The sequence below is a fragment of the Triplophysa rosa genome, linkage group LG22 (assembly GCF_024868665.1).
Source record: "Triplophysa rosa linkage group LG22, Trosa_1v2, whole genome shotgun sequence".
Classification (NCBI taxonomy): Eukaryota; Metazoa; Chordata; class Actinopteri; order Cypriniformes; family Nemacheilidae; genus Triplophysa; species Triplophysa rosa.
Window position 1 is genome coordinate 14,249,469 of NC_079911.1, and position 22,134 is coordinate 14,271,602.

The 22,134-nt window shown below is 40.2% G+C and overlaps 1 protein-coding gene across 3 annotated transcripts in view; it reads right to left on the reverse strand.

Annotated features, from left to right (window-relative positions):
- The window catches only part of robo3 (roundabout, axon guidance receptor, homolog 3 (Drosophila)), a 123,238-nt gene that overhangs the window by 46,747 nt on the left and 54,357 nt on the right, over positions 1 to 22,134 (reverse strand). For 2 of the 3 annotated variants that reach the window (XM_057321164.1, XM_057321166.1), the window contains exon 2: positions 6,240 to 6,566. In XM_057321164.1, coding sequence (XP_057177147.1) covers positions 6,240 to 6,566 — 327 coding nt within the window. Of the gene's footprint in view, positions 1 to 6,239; positions 6,567 to 18,426; positions 18,963 to 22,134 lie in introns of those variants that run through there. The other variant, XM_057321165.1, reaches the window with a different exon arrangement.

The following is a 22,134-nucleotide window of genomic DNA, read 5'->3' on the forward strand; positions in this document are numbered from 1 at the left end:
GAAAAACAAGGCTGAAGTTTATGTCTGACAATCTGCATTTTAGAAATCTACGACTCATCGTAAACTCATCTAACGATTTAATAAAACCGATCATTAGAATTTTACAATTTCTGTTATGGGATTAAACTCTCTCGACGGAGGTCAGACTCTCTTAAAGAGCATGTTACCTGGATGTCCTCAAATTGACTGTATTTCAGTGGGTAACCTAGCTTTCCTTCAATGTTAAAGATCTACAAAGTTGTTAATCAAAAATCCATGATAAATTATTGTCTCCCAAAATAAGGAGTCGACTCCAAACCGCCCTAACTAGTCTTTTCGTTATAGAGTCTTTTGAGTGTAACCTTTACACGTCACAAATGAATACATCTGCATAATCCCCGCCTGCCCGCGAAACAGAAACACTCTGACCTGCCCACAAACACTTCTGATAGTTTGTGTTTACATCCTGTGGCGCAGACGCTGTGTTCTGTGCTGCAAAATCAAGCATGTAGTTCCAAACCCAAAGGATGATGATGTAAAGAACCAGCGGATAAAAATATTTTCCCCACGATTGCACAGCAGTAAGTCCATTGTTGTCTAAACATGTGTCGAGTGTCTGTCGTTTTTATTACTTGGATTCATGATAAAGGATGAGTATAGATTTCGTTTATAAGATGTAATGTTTCATGAGTCTGTCACGTTAGCATTGCAGCTAACACATTTAACAGTTACAATATTTTTCTGTTTAGCTGTGGGTCCAGTTCGCTTACATAAGGGTAAAAATGTGTCGTTTAATGTAGAGTGTCTGTCATTTTTATTTCTTGCATTCATGATAAAGGATGAGTATAGATTTCGTTTATATGCTGTAATGTTTCATAAGTCAGTCACGTTAACATTGCGGCTAACGCATTAACGTTGCTTTACTGTGCTGTGTTTACTGTTTAGCTGTGGGTCCTTTCGCTTACATAAGTGTCATAATCTTTATAACACAAATCGATGCCATTTTTGTAACCTTAGTATCTCTGTGTACTATTAATCTTTGTGTAAATTACTAATAAGCCTCCAAGAGCTGAAATGTAGTTGTGTGTCTATGCGGAAAGACCAATCACAACAGACTGGGGTAGCTGACCAATAGTAGCACAGTGGGCTTGTGGAAGGGAGTGGTTTAAAGAAACTGAATTTCGAACTGCTTGGAGGGAACCGTTTAGAGATCTTTGAGAAATGGGGTGATATTAAATGCATATTTTGAGAAAATTACAGCGTTTTTTTTTACCTTGGATGCATTTAAACCTGTTGTTGGGAACTCAAATACAATATTAGGACGCTTAAAAATAGAACATAATGGGCACTTTACAAGTCAACAGCAATGATTACAAATAACATGTTGAAAAATCTGACAGTCAAGCTTGTTTGTGCAATACTCGCCACCAAAAATAAAATTGTTGGTTTGCTAAGGTGTTCTGAGTGGTTGCAGATTTAAAAAATTCTACCACAGGTTTTTATGATAATCTGGTCCCCTATTGCCTCTACTTTTATGTGTTTTTTATTGCCTCTCAATGACTGCCATAGCAAGAACCACCAACTAATTTAAGCATGGACATAGTAAAAACAACTGCATTCTGAGGGCTATGACTACACAGACATATTAATTTCAGAATCTCAGTGTTTAAATCAATTTTCTTCTATTCTTGAACCATAGTGTAGTTATGGAAACAAATAAAATAGATTACAATTGTATCATGTCACATATCATGTTAACTATTGCAAATGGACAGCGGCATCGAAGGGTGTCAGAGGTGGGCTCTGGTATTGTTCTTTGTGTCCCGCCTGCTCTGGTCATAACCCTGACTACACAAAGGCACACAGATGTACCCCAGCCATTAGGCTTAGTGGAGGCGGGATTAAATCTAAACTCCCATCACCACCTGTTGCTTACTTAGCAAAACTATCTCACCCCTCTTTCCTGCTGAATTCCCCTCTATCTTCTAAATTTTACAAAACAGATTCGGATCAAATGACCCATGTCCGAAGAAGCATGATTAGAAACACACACCTAGCACATTAATGCATCAAGATGCCCATGTTGCCTAGCAACCACAAACAACCTGCAGTTAGGAAAATGAGACGCATTACACGGCAGAAGAATTGTTTATTCAGATAATTATTAATAATAGAACACACCACTTGCGTCTTTCATCATAGTGCATTTGCTGCTCTGGGTCTGTCTAAGAAGGGCTCTTAACCATTAAAATCCTCTCATGGCACATTGCTTTAATCTCTATACCCAATCCAGTTTTTATGAGTATCTTTGCTGCGCCTCTCTTCCTCTCTCTCTCTCTCTCTCTCTCTCTCAGTCTCTCTCTCCAGGGTGGCCATATGTTCTCATGCCTGATCTATTACAGGTGGTTTGTTTTAATTAATTCACTAAGTACCGAGAGAGTTAAATAGCTAAGGGGACATAAGGGGACGTGTCACACCACGTCTGAGCGAGCCCGTCCTGTCAGCAGTCTCCCTGACCCCTAGAGTTCGGCAGGCTAAGTGATCTCATCATTGCAGCATGGACGCACACAGATGGACACACACAGAAGCTCGAAGCCTGATCCACATGCACGTTTGGTAAAATGACAATGTCATCACTAGGTCAGATTTGGTGGTTAATGCACATTTGCTGAAATTGGTGAGGACAGAGAAGCAACTTGGCACATCTTCTCTGCAATACTTTCGGGGAGATTAACAACTCACATATTCACAACTGAAGCCGAGTAATAATAAATCCACTTTGTAGATGCATCTCATCAAAGTCTAGCCAAAGTTTTGTGAGACTGAAATGGCCCTTGGAGTCGTGATGAAACGGGAAGACGGATCGCAGAAATCCGATTCATGAAGTTTTTATAGCTGTATCTGGGTGTGCCGGTGCATTAGCGCTAAAAGACTTTGCTCAAATTTAATTAAAAAGCTTTACAATGCTCTTTTACAATGCTTTCATATTCAATTTATGTTGAAGAGTTTCATGCTGGACTACTGCAAGCCGCTCTTCAGCACCCACATGAAGTTTTGATCCAAAGCAATAAGGTTAATAGCCCTGAGGGCAGGCGGCCCAGAGGGGGACAGCATGCCCTGCAGAACATAAGCCACTATTACTTTAGTTCTGTCCTGGACTTGGGGGGCTTCGCATAAATAGGCTTATCTGTGAGGGCGTCTCTAGCTTAAACCCTGGAGGTGCGCACTGCGGAGTGACCTATGAGAAAAGGAATTCACAAGAACTATGGTATGAGAATGGAAAATTTAGACTGGTGTCCACAAATTGATAGATTCAAGATTACTTTGAAAGGGTGTGAAAGTTACCCACCCTTACAGGGAATCACAACAAAGAATAAGGGTCGTGTCATCATCCTTTCACCAGTTCAGTCCCAGCCTTCCACCGGACAGCTGTTGCCCTCACCTGTTCCCTTTAAAAACCAGAGCTGATGCTGCAAACTTTCATTAGAAGCTCCAGATGACAGAAACTTTCCCATAAACCCCCACTAGCCCTGAAAAAATGATAAAGCGAGGCGATACCAAAAACACTGCGTCTCGACTAAGCATCATTTAAAAAGTAATAAACCACCAATGAGCCGTCACACATCGCTTCGCTTTCATCTATCATTTAAAGTGCGAGGATTCTGTCGGCATAAATCACGGCAGCTCCGGCTTCATCATGGGAGAAATATTACTGTACATTCATAACTCATCACCTTGGCCGTAAAAGTACCGTATATAAACAGGCTGCAAAAGCTCTCTGTGGAAATTCATTCCCTCCCACACATACTGGGCCAAAAGCCAGTTTCTGCTTACCAGAACATTTCTCGTCTGACCGAAGCGCTGTGCCCTCATAATATATGACATGCTGCCTGCTGGTGGCAGAACAAGACGCTTGACATATGGGTTTCCTCCTCCTTTTCTTTAACTTTCTACTTCTCTCTCCATCTATATATATACACACATATGCACACCTAGCTCTGCCAACACCCTCCAAAACCTGTGAAGCTGACAAGCTCTCTGGCTGGCAACAGATGAAGACCCCTTTCTCCTGCACACCACCTGGCTGATGGAGCTGTGCCACGCTGGAGAGAGATGATCTGGTTCCATGCAGAGAGCTGGCACTACGTATCCAAATCGCATCTCCACAATGGGATCTCTAAAGAGCCCACAGGACTTTATACTACAGCTAAAACAATGTATTCAAAGTAATTAACAGCAGTCAGCCCAATTGGACAAATCAGGAGCTTTGCATTATGAAAGTTAAATTATTTAAACACGGTACACTGAATTCCTCCTAAAAAAGCAAAAAATATGAGATTTTCCATCTATAGCCCATAAACTGTAATAAATATCTTGCCATTTAAACTTCTGGGCTATAAAATCGCATATACTGTAATTTTCGGTATGTGCTTCATTCATTGTGGGATCTACTTGAGAAGATGAGCTGGAAAGCGATACAAACATTCAGCAATCTCCAGAGGAAATGCATTGTTATCTCACCGGAGGGACAAACATATTATAAATGCTATAGGCAACCAGGACGACAGGGACATAAGGGACAGGACGGGCAGATGGTAAAGATGTGTGGTTTCTGAATCTAGATCGGGAAAACTCCTGTGGGAACCTCTGAACTATTTGCATATCAGAAGTCTTTCCGCACTTTCATTCTACAGTTAGTGACAATCATAGTCTCATGTGAACGAATATAAGAACGTTTCTGCTCAATATGACAGGAACCAATGCAAAAACCTTTCAATTTCAGAGGTAAATGTAGAATCTCAAACATCTGATTATGCACTTTATCTTATTTTCTCAGATAAAAACAGAACTGTTGCAAAAAATAATGGGAAAAATTCAAAGTCTAATATCATATTCAAAACAAATATTGCCATCTGTATTGGGACTTTGGCAAAATAATTTTCTCACTAGCAATAAAAAAATGTTTTATTTAACATGCCATCTGCTCTGTAACGCTCCTGGATCACGAACTTGAGCTGAAAGAGTTTTTAAAAAGCACAGTTTCAGTAATGAAGCTGAATAACACTCCAATATTTCCTAAATTCAGATTTTGGAAATGTAGGTTAATGGCCTAATGCAATATCAGCAAGTAATCTTTTCATTTACTGCAGCTACTGTTGATATCCATTATAAACTTCCTTGCGGATGATAACTGTTATCTCAATTGGCAGAAAGTAACTCATTTTCAGGTTTGAAGAGTTTCAAAAATAAGACAAATAAACAAGTTTAATCCTAAAGGCGTTCAAAATAATGGCTTTCATCTATTTCCTTTTAAATAAACAAACTGCAGCAGGTATAAAAAAACCTCGCCGGTGCTCAGTCGGGAGGTATAGATTTTAATTAGATAGTGGAGTGTGACTGGATTTTAAATGGGTTGGATTTTAGCAGTGTTCCGTGTAATAAGAACATAAAGCAGAGGAATTTAATAGACAGGATTTATGGGTAGCTAGAGACAGAATCTGCATTCTGAAGATTGTCTGGGTATGAATTTGTAAAAATGCTGCTTTTCATTCCAAGCAGTGGCAGAACATGGGGACTATTATGTCTCGCCAATATATCAGAGCAGATGGTGAAATACTTGAGCAGGTGAAAAAGCTGTCCTTTGACAATACCGGTTAAGGTCACCTACAAGCAATTTTAATGCCACGAATGTACAAATCTCATAATCGTAACTAACACACTGTCACTTTAAGGTCACGTGATGAAAACATAATGTTGTAGACACATAATGAAATTGTCAATAATCTAATGACCGAAATCAAATACCGCCATTAGCTTTTAATTAGCGTGTGTTAGATACGGAAAGCCCTGCTGTTAAAACCTGGAGCCATTCCACGAGAAACACTGGAGTGTTTCTTAAATCCAACATCTGTCACCTGGAAGCAGCCAGCCTTACTTTCCTCTACTGCCTATTTCTGGGGTGAATTTATCTCTGATACTAGCTGCCATCTATCTACATTAATAGCACAAATCAGATTACCTCCTCTAAAACTAACAATGACCTCAGTGCTTTCCTCCATCCAGGGACGATGGTTATGGCCCGCCGCAGCCGGCGCAGGACTAAACAAGATAGAGTGCAGATGGAGGGGAGGGGAAAGATGAGCAGGGGAGGAAAAAATGGGAAAGCTTATAAGAGTAAAAGATGGGCGCTGCGGAAATTTCCAGCAGCAGAGACCGAGCCGGAATGAGAAAAAGATGGGAGTACAAATGAGCCGACTTACTTGCGACCTCCAGGGAGGCATTGCGGCTGACGGCCTCGCCCAAGTAATTCCTAGCCACGCACACGTACACCCCTTCGTCAGGTTTGCTGCGTCTTCCGTGAACGATCCGGAGGAAGAAGAGAGAGCCGCTGGGGAGCAGCATGCGGTGGGACCTCGGATCCTCACGGTCGGTTTCGACACGCTCGCCGTCCTTGTACCATTCCACCATGGGGATCGGCCGGCCCTCTGCCTTACAGTTTAAAGTGGCGGGTTCGCCCTTAGATACGATCAGGTCTGAGGGGTGTTCGATTATGCGTGGGGCGGCATCTTCCAGCCTGGGACGAGAACCTGAAAGAGAGGTCACCATCAGCATTGTGTGAAAATACAAAGAGTAAGGAAGGTTAAACCAACAGCGTCTTAACCAGGTGCAAAGTGACAATACTACAAGCAATAAACAGCCACAACCCTTATGAGTGACAGGATGAGTGAAATAAGCCCCGCCCACCTTAAATTGTATATAGTGAAATCTTGATTTTATTTACTTTTGGTGTGAACAGACAAATGACTTGCCTCATACCTGGTTTTGGCATAGCGTAAGAACCTGTATGAATAAATGTAAAAATGAAAGGAAATATATATAATGCATATATATGCCATCAGAGAGAATGGCCCTGCGGCCAACACTTGCAACCCCACCATCATCTACACATTCACGTCAAGAAATGAAAATACAATCTCGGCTGGATCAAATTAGGGTATAACACATATATTGCTCTTATATTCCGTCATACCAAGTGGCAGTACAAAAATGACACGTTCTACATTCACAACAGCCATCAAATAAAACAAAAAAGGCATTTCATTCCAACTATAAATGGAAAGCTAGAATGTATGTATATATAATTTGCCTTCTGCTTTTAGGCACATATTCTTCTGCTTTTAGGCACAATTCCTGCTGACTGCTATAGGTTTTTTTTGTTTTGCACAGATGTTTGGAAGTGAGAGAGAAAGCGGTGGGGGGGAGGGGGGGGCTGGGGATGGAGTTGGTATGGTAATTCAGGTAGGCTTTCAAAGAGCTTTGAAATTGCTTTTCTCTCTTCCAATTTGAATGACAGTGTGGTGGTGTGACAATTACAGATGAATAACAACAACACGCGCACTGATTCTCAACAGGACTGGGGAATTTTAGCTATCGGGAGACATCTGGGGAAGAGAAGTGAGTCATTGTGCATGGTGATGCTGAAAATAATTACCCATCCCGACGGCAACAATTAGGCCGGGTGTAAAATTTGCTTTGCAACGTGATAGTACAGCGACTGCGGTTACCTGCAGTCAGAAAAAGATGGAATAAACATCTTGCACTTGTAGATGAAATTAGAGCTAGGAAAGTTTTCCAATAGCTGTGACAAAACCCTTAATATGTCAGCTATACAGAAAACTCAGATTTACTGGGAAAATACATCTGGAACAATGAAAAAATAACCAGGCAAGCATTAAAACTAGTGCTTTTAAGAATATTTCCCTACAGTGCAGTTTGTATGGTCTAACTTTATTTCTTCATATTCAGCCAAGTGGATAAACACCCCTGGGCCAGAGGCTAATGCAACTTAAAACAAACCTATTTCCACTTTCGTCCATGAATAACATGACACAATGAACTTACAGTGGTAGTTCACTGGACCCTGCCCATAGGAGACGGCAAAGGCCAAACCGCAAGCGTTGTGTTCACCTCTGAATCCCCAGGACTGTTGCCCTTCCACTCTCCGAAAACAAAAAGCCTGCGGCGCCGCTGGGTTGAGGGAACGGAGGCCGCCAGGGTTTGGCTAATAGCTTTTAGCAGACACTTATGGACTACCGAACAGACTGCGGTTAGCAGGGGGTGGAGGAGAAACTCAGTGGGGTAAAAATCCAAGAACAGGCTTGTAAATAAAACAGGCCAAACACTCCGACCTGCCGCTGAGGAGATGTAAGGCAGTCCAAGAGATGCTAAGTGAAGAGTGAGCTAATCTAACAAACACCTCACCTGACCATAACCTCAAAAGCACCACGGGAAGGCGAACAAAGTGCTAGCTTGGGGGATCGAATGTACGTGCAGATGTGAAAAACAACATCTGGAAAAGCTGACCCTACAACAGCTTTCCGGGCTTTCCGGACACCACATGATTGACAGCAAGCAAGTCGTCCATGATGAGGTGTGAGAACTTCTAACTGCCACATTGAGAAAACAATAGGTACTTGGGGAATTTTGACGACCCTTAAGAACTCTGGGAACTCTGTGGTCTTACACCTTGTCAGAAGAATCAATCCTGAGGGAAACATTTTGAAAGACACATTTCTAAAAACATCTTGTATAACAGTACTAGAAAACAAACATGAACAAGCCTCTCGTTCGACAACTGAAAGAAACGCATAAATAAGAAACTGAATAAGGATGAGCAAAGGTGATATCATTTTAATAACCTACTCACAAATGCTGCGCAGTGAATTGTGGGAACTGCACTGATTTCGGGTTGGAGAGGGAAATAAAACTTGCTTACTAAGGTAGGCATCACTGTTATCATTGCGATACTTTCTGTTCCATTTAAAGTTTATAAAGGCACCGGGTGACATCACTACTACATCTCTTGGCCAGCTGCTAAAGATTACAGCCAGTAAGTGCTGTTGAAATTAGAGCATGTCCCTATTAGAGAGCACACAACACTCTCTTTTGTCGTAATAACGGTGCCCGTTTCCCATTCGTGGGACCCGATCTCGCTGTGTGAAATGGTTTGAGCAGTTAAATTGATTCGGACATAAAGTGAGGTGCACCTACAACTCATCTGCTCTTGTAGATATCGAGTCCCGCACTGTAATAGGGGTTTGACCTTGTTATGGGAAGGAGGAGAGGGGATGAGCTGGCTCTAGGAGAATATGCATCTGGCAATCCTTCTGATCAATCCCAAGGGGCTTTTAGCGATAAGAATATTTATCCCCACTGTTGGGGGAGGAAATAAGATGTCTAAAAAACACGGCCCAGCCAAACAAAGACGGCTGATGATGATGCCACTGCGCAGCAACAAGACAAGCTTTGGGAACATTTTAAACGCTTGCTGGGAATAGCAAGTGCGGTGACATATGCAAATATCTCGAGTCCTATAGGAGAAGAAGGTTTCAATAGCAAAGGTTCTCCATGACAACGATACATGGAAAGGTCAGATGTCAATCTAATAATTGTCTCCTTTTCTTGAAGTATGTGTGAAAACCAGGAGGTCACACAAAGAAGGTGTAATTTCTAAGCGGAGACGTCGCTTCTAAGCTAAGACGTAGCTTTTAAGCAGTGAATATTAAAACAAATGGACAAATTATAATACGCGGATAAAACTGCATACATTTCTGAATTAAAGAGTTTGATTTTCATCTTCAGATGGATAAGACAAGATCCAGCAGAACTTTGACACCCGAAACAATTTTACAACATGTCAAACTGTGACACTTCATAAAAGCACAACGCTTTAATATTTAATCTCTTGTGATGAAGACGCAGTTTTCTTTAGCGTTTCATGTGAAAATTGCATAGTTTTAGCTGCGTCGCTATACAAAGAGCTCTGCAGAAGCAACAAAATGTGACAAAAATGCCCAACTTCTTTCCCCAACCCTCATCTGCAATTCTTTTGAGTGCCTGCCCTCCCTCCTTAAATAGTTGATTATTTTACAACCCTACCCCTCCTCTCTCTTCACTGGAATCCGGGAATTGATTTGCAAATGTGCATTCATTACCCCAAAGTTAAATTAAGAAGTGGGCGGGCTCTTTGTCACCAATCTTTTTACTTGTTTACAACAAAGGGACCCTTGAAAAGGAGGGAGCACAAACCCCGTGTCATAAAGCTTCGCTCTTTATTCCTGTGGCTCTTGACAGCGAAAGGACAAAACAAGCCGGTCACATGCAAAAAGGAAGTTACACAGGAGGGTTGCTGTTTTCCTCGGGGACGAGAGCTCCTCTGCCCGAATCAATCCTGCGAGGTGGGGACCGGGCTGGATTAAATAAAGTGGCAAGCACAAAAATTCCATGACAGCTTCAACGGAGGAACCTGACACCCAAGGGGTTGTGGCAAGAGCTGCTTATGTGCTTCCTGCTTAAGAAACAGAGAAAGATGGTGTTTACTGTAGGGGATAAGGGGGGTAATCTCACTCCGACAGGGAGAGACAGCGTAGAGACTCGGAGCCTTTCTGAAATAAAGTCTATATGTCATTGTGCGTTCAGAGGCTGTGTGTCCATTAGATGAGCTTTGATGTTGTTCAAAGGAGGGAAAATGTCCTTGTGTGCATCCTGGATGCTTGTATACAAGATATGTACCATGACTTTTTACCTATAGATATTCATGTAGAATGATTTGTGTTTGAAATAAACTCAAGGCGGCTTGTAGATTAATAACGAAAAAGCTGTACGTATTAGAAAAGACACATTTGGGTAGTTGTCAAATAACATGGTATGATTTTAATACCACAAACATATTAAATTGACAAGATATATAGTAACGTGCAACAGTAATAGGCACATTAGATGCTTCACCAAAAGAGACAAAAATCTCTCTATTAAAGTGGCCGTAACTCTGCATATCTCATGTTAATCTTGAGTACTTACAGAATAGTATCGTACCCTATATCAGTTTCAAATGATCTCCAAATCCAGTATTACTATGTAATACGTCCAACACGTTTTTTGACAAGTTGACCATGTCAAGCATGAGAAGACAGCACGTTTAACATTGTAAAGAAGTCAGAATGCATGAAACACCGTTGCGCATCCCCTTTAAGATTTATTTATATCTTTTACTTTAGTGTGTTAGTGGGAAATATTGATATAGATTAACTGTAATAATAAATTAGGATTTTTTATTTCACACCGAGACTTGATCTTACCACATTGTGTCAGTCAAGCATCTTGGAGATGTTGGCACAGTTCTGTCTTAGTTATTTCTGTCTCTTCATGTAATTCCTGCCTGACTCAATGATTTTCTGTTGTTGTACTGATACACTAAAGCAGAAGATAACCCTTTATCTTAAAAAAAAATGATATAGAGCAATCTAATATTCCTAATACATTTGCACACTACTACATAGAAAGTAGAAAGTGTTTATTTTAAAGATAAATACAGACTTTCTGACAGATTAGATCATCATACCCAACCCCATCTGGCTTCTCAGTTTCTTTGAAAACCTTCTCACTTCACAAAATAAACAGTACTTCAAATGAACCTTCCTCTGCTCAGAGTCCGCTGAAGGTATTGATCCCTCTTTAGATTCCCTGGAGAGACTTGCAGGAAAAGAGGATAGGAATAAATAAGTTTCTTTCAGCACTTCGACCTGTTAGTGAGAATCTCTTTAAGTGCTGACCCTAAACCCTGCAATCTCAAACAACACCAAGCTCAGTTTCCTCAGGAGATCAAGCCATGAAGCGTAAACAACCTCTCGGTCACCCTGGCCTTGTCCAAGTAGCTCATTTCTCTAGCGCAAACGGACCGGAGAGCAAAGTGGTATTACAGTGCCCTTCGCTTTTCTTTGGAATTAGTTTACTTTTTGTGTAGCCGGATACGAAGTTACGTACCAGTACTCTGAATTTACCAGCTTCATTAAGATTCTGCAAGCCAAGCCTCCGTGAAGGCAGAACAATAATACCACAGTCTGTTTTCCCTGACCTCCTGTAATTCAAACTCTCAGCCTTAAAGAAAAACACATCTGGAATACATGTCAATGCATATCACATATCTCAAGGGGGCGTGCATGTCTCCTATGAAGGAAGAAGTGAGGAATAAATGATAAATTGTGCATGGTGGCGACAGTGGAGCCCCGGCACAGCTGCTGTGTTGTCTGGACCTCTTCAGTGCCCCGTTAACGGAAGTGGCCCTATTGGGGAGACCAGCATACCACTGGTTGAGATAGCATCAGTTTCCTGGTTCTGGAGCACCAGAAACCTCCTTGTTCCACTGGATTAATCTCAACAGAGTCCCCCCCATGCGCTTTCCGCTTGACCCCAACACCCGACCCTAGGACAGCCCACACAGAACCACAAATTTAACAGGAAGTGAAGTTTCACGGTGAGCTATCTAACTGTAAAGCACATCTAGATTCACTGAAATGATCCCTCAAGACAGTCATTTTTCACCTCCAGGTCAAATACCAATGAAAGGTAAAACAAAGTGTATTTGGGCTTTGAAGTCACGTTCTCCTCATCAAAAATGATACAGCCGCTTTAAAATTCTTTCAATCTTCAATGGCCAGCGCCTTCAATGGAGGGCCAACCTGACTATTCATGAAGCAAATCTTTAAAAGTCAAGCACACAAAGATAAAAAGGAATAGGGCGTAGTCAGCACTGTATGGATGGACTTCATGTTAAATGCATGCCTAGGGTAGGCATGCTTTGAATACGATGCCAATGATTAGCTCTACGTTCAACATTTGTCTTTTCCCGGCACAGCAGGAACTCTGCATATCTCCCTGAGGTCCAGGAGATAACATATCACATTCAGGATGTGTTCTTGTTGCTCCGATGGCTCAAGATTGAAACAGGAAATGAGGGGTTGGAAAACCCCTAGGCTTCCTTTGGTACTAGACCTAACCTGTGTATGTTTCCAGAAATCTGCGAGGGTAGAGTTTGAATCTATGGCATTTAGTGATTCAATTAGTGATTCACACGTTTAACAGGTTTAGCATTTAAGTTAAGTGGTGCTTGCAGATTGTGGGTGTTTTGCATAAGAATGACTCACGAACACGCTCGCTCTCAGTATGTCGGGATAGAAGATTGACACGTGAAGAGAAACCTTTCTTGAAAGCCTCGTGAGATATAGGTTTTATTCATATGCTGCATACTGCTACCATTTCAAAAGTGCTAACAAAGTAAATAGACAACTTTAGAGGATAAAATTATCATATCTCTCGCTATTTTGGCCTTGAACCAGAATATGGTATTATGACAGATATGAACGCTAAGCGCTATAATACATTGCTGGGAATATAATTACTGACCAATTCCAAAAAACTGAATTGAATTTGTATATTTTTGGGACTGAACTGAGGGTCACCAACTAAATCGCTTCATTATTTATCGATAGGGCAAATATCATCTTATGTGTAGTATTTCATTAAAAACAAGACTCAAAACAGCAAAGATAAAATTAAAATAAATACAGTACATCCAACACTAAATTCTGTTTGATAAGCCCAACTAAACACACACATAATCTTTATAATTGCATGAGCTATAATTATAACGGTCTGTTAACAATTCTCAAGACAATTATCATTTTTACAGTAGTACTAATGCAAAACTTATGAAAAACGTTCACTAATCTATATAATTTTATATGTTTATATCATTGCTGCATCATTTTTTTTTATTTGCCACTTTTCAACAATGAAAAACTGTGCAATAGTTGAAAAAATAGCGCAATAGTGATCCATTTGAATTGAATTACATGTACATTTACGCATTTGTCAGACGCTTTTATCAAAAGCAACTTACATTGCATTATACTATAAAAAAAATCTGAGTATGTGCAATTCCTAGGATCGAACCCATGACCTTGGCATTGCTAGCACCATGCTCCAACCACTGAGCTACAGGAATTAACTAGGCAGATTTAGCCAATTTATGTCTGCTTGCCTGGTACAACATGGCTACGCTGATGCACCAACATAAGCTTAAAATCTTACTCTACTAGAAAATATTTAGATAGAGGTGCTGATGTAAAAAATGTCCAATAATGCATTATGAACAAGCGCTTGTAAGCCATTTCAATCATTTTGACAACGACACTGACACCATAGAAAAACATTCACAACATTCTTTGAATTGCACTCAAGGACCAATTGCATCCCAGCCAAGCTGTGATTATGATCTACGCTGCCATTAAACAACAACTGTGTAAGTAATGTCCATGCCTAAGAGCCCTCTGAACCCAGCAACCAAACAGCAAGCTGTTATTTACCGAAACAACAGATCACGGCTGAGGAGGATCTGGGGGACTCAAAGCCAAATAAGAGCGCAAGAATATATTTTAACAGCATGAAAAGTGTGTAAACAGAGGCGCCAGGAAAAGGAGAAAGGATGTGCCTTAATGAAGGTAATCTAACAGCAGTGCCCACGCAGACAGAGGCTGAGTCATTAAACTGGGGATCCTGAAGAGAGAGCACACATGGCCCGGGGTCCTTTTATTTACAATGCACCCGACGCATACACAGTCACACGCCAGGTCTGTTCGCCTCAACCGGCAAACGCCACAAATAAAACAAAGACCTGAGATTTGTGCCCCTCAAAGGGTCGCACTACGCAAACACTTGAAGCACAAACCGTCAAATTTAAGAATTTGATTGAGTTGTTTCTCAGTGTGAGAGTTTGGTAATCTGGGCTCAGCGGGCGTTGATAATGAGCAGTCGTACGGAGATGTTTGTCTGGGTTCCTGCTAAATAAACAAAACGTGGGGATCGAGAAAAATTTTAATCATTCTTTGGCACAAGTGTTTTTTTAAAACATCTGATCTGAACGTGTGGCTGGGAGCAGGCTGTGAATTCTACTGTACCAGACGTGTAGATAGTAGGATTCTTTCGTCTGGCTTTGCATGCGGCATGCAGCCCGAGCATGCGGATCGTCCCCGCGGTGCCCCAAGGCTGCCCGCAGCTTCTTTCCACCGAGGGCATTCCTGCAGCTCGCGCAGGCTGACAGATAAACCGCAGACCCTACTTTAAACTATCAGAAGTGCTTAACAAGCTTAGTCTAATGGATGTAACTGTGTGTAGAGAATTATGAAGTGTGCACGAATGTGGGCGTGTTTGAATGCAATTCCTCCAAACTACTCTTAAACAACTGTGAAATGAAATGTTGTGAAAAATGAGCTGCAGTATCTTCTGCTCTCCAGGGGCTGAACAAGCTAAAACTTATAAGTAGTAAGTCTTCACAAAAAAAGTATTACTGTGTGATACATTGCTATTGGATTAAGAAAGCAACAAACAAATGTAGCTTAATGTATGCCTGTTTTAAAAGCTTAGCCTACTACATAAATATCAACAGATTAAATAGAAAAAGGATATAGTTTACATTTTCTAATCTTAATATTATGCTGAAGATAGCCGGATGAATCATATGTGCCAGAGAGTTAACCACTAGGACATATTAGGTCATATTAACAGTATGTGCACTGTATGCATTATGGGCCATTCAATAAAATAATATATGCCCGGTTTCACAGACAAGACTTAAAACTAGTCCCAGACTAAAATTAAAGTTTGAGCTGCCTTAACTGAAAATAAATTGCCCTGACATATCTTAAAATATGTAATTGCCATTGTTTTGTCTCAATATGCACACCTGTAATATTTTTATCTAAGGCATTTTAATAAAAGCAACTTAAATATCCTAATTTAAGATAAGCCTTGCTTGTGAAACTGGGCCATAGTGTCAAATAAGATAAGACAAGAGTCAAGAAATGCCTATATTTGAATCAAATGAAACAACAGGTGAATTCTGTATATATGTCCTATAAAACTTTAAAGCCATTAACCTTGACATAGTCTTCCTATACCAAACGTTTCACCATTAAGGTCACTGTTAAGTTTTAACAGCAAGCTTTAAGAAAGCGTAAAGAAAACTAAAAATCTAACTAATTCAAGCACAAGAGCCCTGAATCAGCGAATTGGTCTTTTTCAACTGATTCTTTGTCTTGTTTTTCCTATTTGCAACGTGGCTTTGGGGTCACCAAAGCCACTGCCACTGGAACTAATGCGTAGGGCTATTAAACTGTCTTCATCTGTGGACACAGACACTGGGTTTGACAGATTGATGCCAATGCATTGTGTTGTGTCCCTTTTTACCCCCACACAGCCACGCCAGCCTGAGCCGACGTCTTTAGGGTTTATTTCAAACTTCCTGTCAGCGCTAGACTCGTAAACCGGAGCCTTATGTCCTTGTCTTCTTCACATGACCAATTAAAAGGCTGCAGTTCTAACCACAAGAGGAGATGATATAAAACAGCTATTTTAGGACATGAGTTGAGCTCTTGCTTGGAATATGGAAACATGGTCAAATCAAAGGTGTCATTTTTAAAAGCATATTAAAAGGGATTTTTGAACATTTGGAGTTGTCAAAGAACTCGTATTAGCTCAAGACATCTGCGGCAACGACAAGAGAGAGAGAAAGATACTGCCAAGCTGTTTTGTCTCCCGGCAGGCATGGATCCAGTAAAGAGCGTGAATGCGCCGGGACAGAAATCAGAATGAGACATCAGACGTGCTCAGTAGGACATGCGCTGTTTATCTCCCCCATATTGACAACCCCTCGACAGCACAATGTTTACACAGAAGAGACAGGGAGTTTGTGGAAATGCGTGCAAGGGAAAGGCAGGCTTCTCTGTGTCACACCTCTCATGCAAACGCACACAAACATTCCTCACTTCTGATCTGAGGAGCACCGACAGGAGACACAAGACATCAAAATAAGCTGTCGCGCACAGAGGAAAACCTTAAATGACACGCTTTATGCAAAAGTCACAGAGCTTTTGAAACACTGCCAATCAAAGGGAAATACAGTATAGGGCATTACAATAGACTACTTGCATCTTTGTCTTTGCGTTAAAACTGTGACAATTAAATACAAGTGAATTCAATTTCACTTCAAAATGAAAAAGTCTGTGGTGTCTATATAAAATGAAGTAATTTCCAGTTCATTTAATTTAAAGGGTAATATTACTGAGTCAAAGACCTGATCCAAGGCCTGCTGTCGTTAAATGCATGTTTGGGGACAATCCGGGAAAAACCTAACAGCTGTTTGTGGCCGTTTAAAATGACTTCAAAAGGACCTAAGTCAACACATGTCCTCTTCGAGCTACAAACACACAAACGCAACCCAGATAAACAAAATATGCAACACTCCCACACCAGCTAAATCCCAGACAAGATCAGATATCTTCAAATGACAAAGTTGAGGGCTTGGGATGTAATTCAATGCCTATTCGTTCAAATCCCTTATCAGGTGTGAGAATGTGAGAGGAGATAGCCAGCGGGCCGTGAGCACATACCTGCGCTAGATGATGAGGTGCGGGAAAAGAATGGAACAATTCTGACTGTGACTGGCTAAAGCTGGGTTAAGCTTCTGTCTGAGTTAAAATCCAACCTCAAAACCAATTCACTATTTTGAACTCAGGTCTCAGTTTGACCACACGTGCCCGTAAAACAGAAGCGGATACAGTATTATTGACAATACAAATGAGACTGGTGGCAAATATAGATCTGGTCAAATAAAAGACTGGCGTGTCATTTTATTTCTCGTCTAGGACTGCACTGCCCTTGATTCGATGGCCGATTTCGTCGCCTGTTATATTGGGAAACAGATCTCAGAGGCAATGTTTATTGCCTCATAAAAATAAGCTTCTGCTGGGCAGCACAGCCAGGGCTGATCTAAACATGATAAAATCTGGGCAACGCCAGTCTGAAGCTACAGAGAGAGTAGAGGGTTCACTGTAAAGAAAATTTGGGTTTGCCCAACAGGTATTCTGGAAGTTACTGTAAAACTGTTGTACCGTACTATCATTGATAATGTTTAAATAATTGTCTTTAAAAGAACCCATTTGATTTCATGGGTTGATCATCTACAGTAAAAACATGAACTGTAAATTGTCACTATAGCACAGTAAACTGTCAACAGCTTTCTAATTCATACACAATGTATTGAGGGTAAATCAATAAATATATTCAATGTATGCATAACAACACAAGTACCCACACATTAACCATGGTTACTACAGAACCCACGTTTCTTTATATTAATACTACTATAAATATCACTATGAACTATATTTTAACCTTGTTATTCAAAGTAAAACTGTGGAATTACAAATGTTAATCAATCTTCTAAAAAAAACATGGTTGCACTTTTACCATAATAAAACCATGACTAATGAGTAATTCAATCACAGCTCAAGGAGTCCTTCATGAATATCACTTAAGCCAATGCATGTGAATTAAATACATGTAATATAAAAATGCAAATGCAATTTACAACTCTGTTGATCCTAGTGTGTACAACTCTCCAGTTATCTCTAAAGGATGCGCGCATTAACAAAAACATCCTACAGGAGACAATTAAGAGACATTTAAGTTTAGAAACGCCAAAACACAACTTTCATAAAGATTGTGATCTCAATATGACTAATTGATATATCGTACGGTCATCCATCTTACCTTGAGACAAACAGATGAACGTGAACGCAGTGAAGAGAGCATTTAAAGTCCTGCGAAACTCCATCACCCTTGGAAGTCCCGTTACACTTCAATCGCCTTTTTACGGACAAACTGATGTTACTGAATCACCAAAAAAAGCGCTACAATCCCGAGCAGGAAAGTCACATTGATGAACTTCAAAAAACTAAACCAAAAGCAGATAAAAACTGTTTCCTCAACGGGATAAATGTGAGCATCGGTGATATTCCATATTCTGGTGCACGCGCTGTGTGTTGTGCTCGAGCTCCGATCGTATCGATAGAGTCTATGTAACAAACGCTCACAGTCTTACATCTTACTTAATTCATTCCAGGGTGATTTCAGCGTTTCTTCTCTCTCTTTTCCTCTGTGTGTGAGAACATCCGCGGTTAAGTGAAAGATTCAGATGATTTCCATCTCTCCCGTCTCCTCGCGCTCTTCACTTCTCTCGTGAATGAACGAATTTACTACTGGTGTCTACGGGCGGCTGTCTCGTGGCTCTGGCCCACCCCCTACCACTGACCACCTTCAGCAGTTACCCACACACACTGGGGTAACTGCGCTCTTAAAGGGCCAGTCGCTTGATTGCACGCACTACATTGTTTATAGTTAAGTTACTTTAATGAATTTGGAGATTTTGAGTTTACTAAGTTTGAGTTATTAATTTAGCAATCAATAAAAATAAGGTTTTTTACTATAAAAAGTGTGGTTATATTATAAAAAAGTAAAGCCGTCTATGCTACAAATCATAAATATTTATATAAATATTTTCATAAATAAATCACAAAAATTGATTTGGATGGATGGATGACACATAAATGGACTAACGTTACTAGTTGAATAGATGGACAGACAGGCAGATAGACAGACAGATAGATAGATAGAGAAGTGAAAAGCAATATAAGTGGTATAGCAGTGTTGAATGAGGATCAGACAATGAGACGTGACAGAAAAGAACCTCTGACTGCAGCAGGTAATGATGGCGGATGATGGCAGTGAATTCAGCCCTGGTAAATAACATCAACAAATCACTAAACAGGGAAAAAAGACATGTTTTGTATTCACTGCAGTACGCTCTTTGCATTTCTGGCTTGCATTTCTGGCTTTTCCCCAGCCATAATGAGAATGTATTTGCTGAAATATTAACCGACAAATTGCATTTTATGTTCATTTCAAGATGGAAGGCTCTACATCCATAATTTAGGGCTTGTATTTATCTTAATTTTCTTAATGTGATATATTTTCCTCCATTATGTTCACGCTGGAGTACACGGGGAACTTCTGGAGCGACTACCCTTGATATTGTCCTCATGTATGATGCATGAGCAAGTTTAACTTAATTGCAGAAACTGATTAATTGAGCTTCAGCGTGTAATTGAATAAAACATGATTCCGTTTTTCCCTAAATACATTTCATCTCTCTTATGACTGATGCAGCATGCTCCCACTACCATAAAACATCAGCTGGAACTGTCAGGGCAAGTGTGCAGTCTGTGAATTTAGCTGAATAATCACATTAATCTGAGAGTTATGGCGACATCATATCATCACGTCTTAACGATGCCATTAAGCAACGTTCGCAGGAGTACTGCAGAAGTGGGAATTCGGAGAACATTGGTGGAGATGACAGATTACTGTAGAATTCGTAAAAACTAACAAGACATTCTGCAATCATGTTATTTAACAACTGCTTTACACGTCACACAAGCAGTTTTACACAAATTTGGAAAGGCACAGGTGTGTTTTATTGCCTTCTTTGTTTTGGTTTGTTTATTGATCCTTTGTTTCCCCCAAAGAAGATAAATTACAAAGAAAAGGATGTCACAGTGCCTCAAGCAATCCCGACACATCAACTAATTTCCACAGGCAATTGAAAGACATCATCATATACAGCAAATCCAGAGCCTTTATCATTAGAAATTAACTTAACCCCTCGATAAGGTGACCGCAAAAACGACTCGAAATGTTTTTCCATTAAGCCCGGCCGGGGTAAAAACTGCGCCTGGGTGGTAACATATCAGACATCATATGAGTGTTCAGCAATCAGCAGTGACAGAAGAAAGCGCTTTGGAAACGCTATAGGACTATAAGTAATTAGCCCATCCACCATACAGCCGCTTGAGTCCGAGCCAGCCAAACGTGATTTATTACCCTGATCAGCCACACCACCAACACCTGACAACTCGCACTGAACCAGGGCCAAGCCATCTGACACTGCGCATTTAAAGCTCAACACATCCCAACCAACACATGTCATACATATTCACTTTTACAGAGAAAAACAACAGACTAATAATAACATTATTTTTACATTTAAACACTCATATCCCTATTAAAAATGTCATATTGTTCTCCACACATTTTTGTTTTATGTATCCCTATGGCCCCATCCATAAGGTTAAACAGCCCTTCCTTTACAACAAACCAGAAACTGAAATCTAAAATTATATTATACTAGATTTAGCATTAACATTATAAAAGTAGGTTTTAATTAAAAACAATTGAAACGGTGGGTGAAAAACAGTGTCCGCGTAATTTTTATAGACCACTTCGGAAAACGTAAACGATGCTGGTCCAGAAGAAATTCCCGTTTCAGTATTTTAACACTACACAAACGTTTTGAACAGAATAAAACCAACAGAACATTTATAACCGAATCACAATGTTAAACGAGTATCTTTAAGATTTAATTATATATGTAATATTTAAACAAAAATTTAACCGAAAGTGCATTTGGTCTATTAAACCTGCATACATTAGACCTACACACATTATTTCAACATTTTACAAGTTGGCTTATTCGTAATTTGTACATTATAGTATGATTTGGTTTTGCTTCATTGTAGTTTCGTTTTGAGGTTTCAGTTTTTTACTAATCGTACATTTTTGAATGATTCACATCGTATGAATTCATACAAAATTAGCCAACTTGAACAACAAACTGGTCACTGGATTGTTTGTTTTTGTAAAAAAAAAATTCATCATGAGAATAATAATGAGTTGTCATTTTAATCTCTGGTGGTTTTGATGGAATCCTAACGAACCTCCAATATTAGAACAGCTAAAAATACATAAATCAGCATATAAACAGTGTTGATCAGATATGTCACATCATGGTGACATTCACAACTGATGATGACATACAGTTTCACCACAACACACCAACCAGCATCATACATTTGTCCTACATCTGGTCAGGTCAAAATCCCAATAGCAAAATATCGACTGCCCATCACGCTGTGATCGCCATGGAGACTGACAGAACGCTGAGGCCAAATGACATTTAATGCGAAAAGCAATACACCAAGCCCTTATGTAATGGAAAAGCATCCAACTCCCTCGTACGCCCGAAGCAGAGAGTGTTGCATGTGACAAATAGGAATAATGCAAAAAAAAGATTGACGGTAGTGTAAATGCTCGACATGTACAAAAGGAAACAAAAAACCTGTCAAAAACGTTTTTATTTGCCGCCCTTTAATGGGGGACCAATTTACTTGATTATACACAAAAACAGCAGCGGCCTGACCGTGAAACAGCATTATGATCAAATCAGAGGCCGGCGACGAAGGGTGTGATTTCCACATTCTGTTTTGCCAAGGAAATTCATTTCAAATTCATGTCAGACAAATGCTTTGTCTCAAATGCATAAACAGAAACACATCGCTGTTACCTCAAGCTGCATGGTTCATA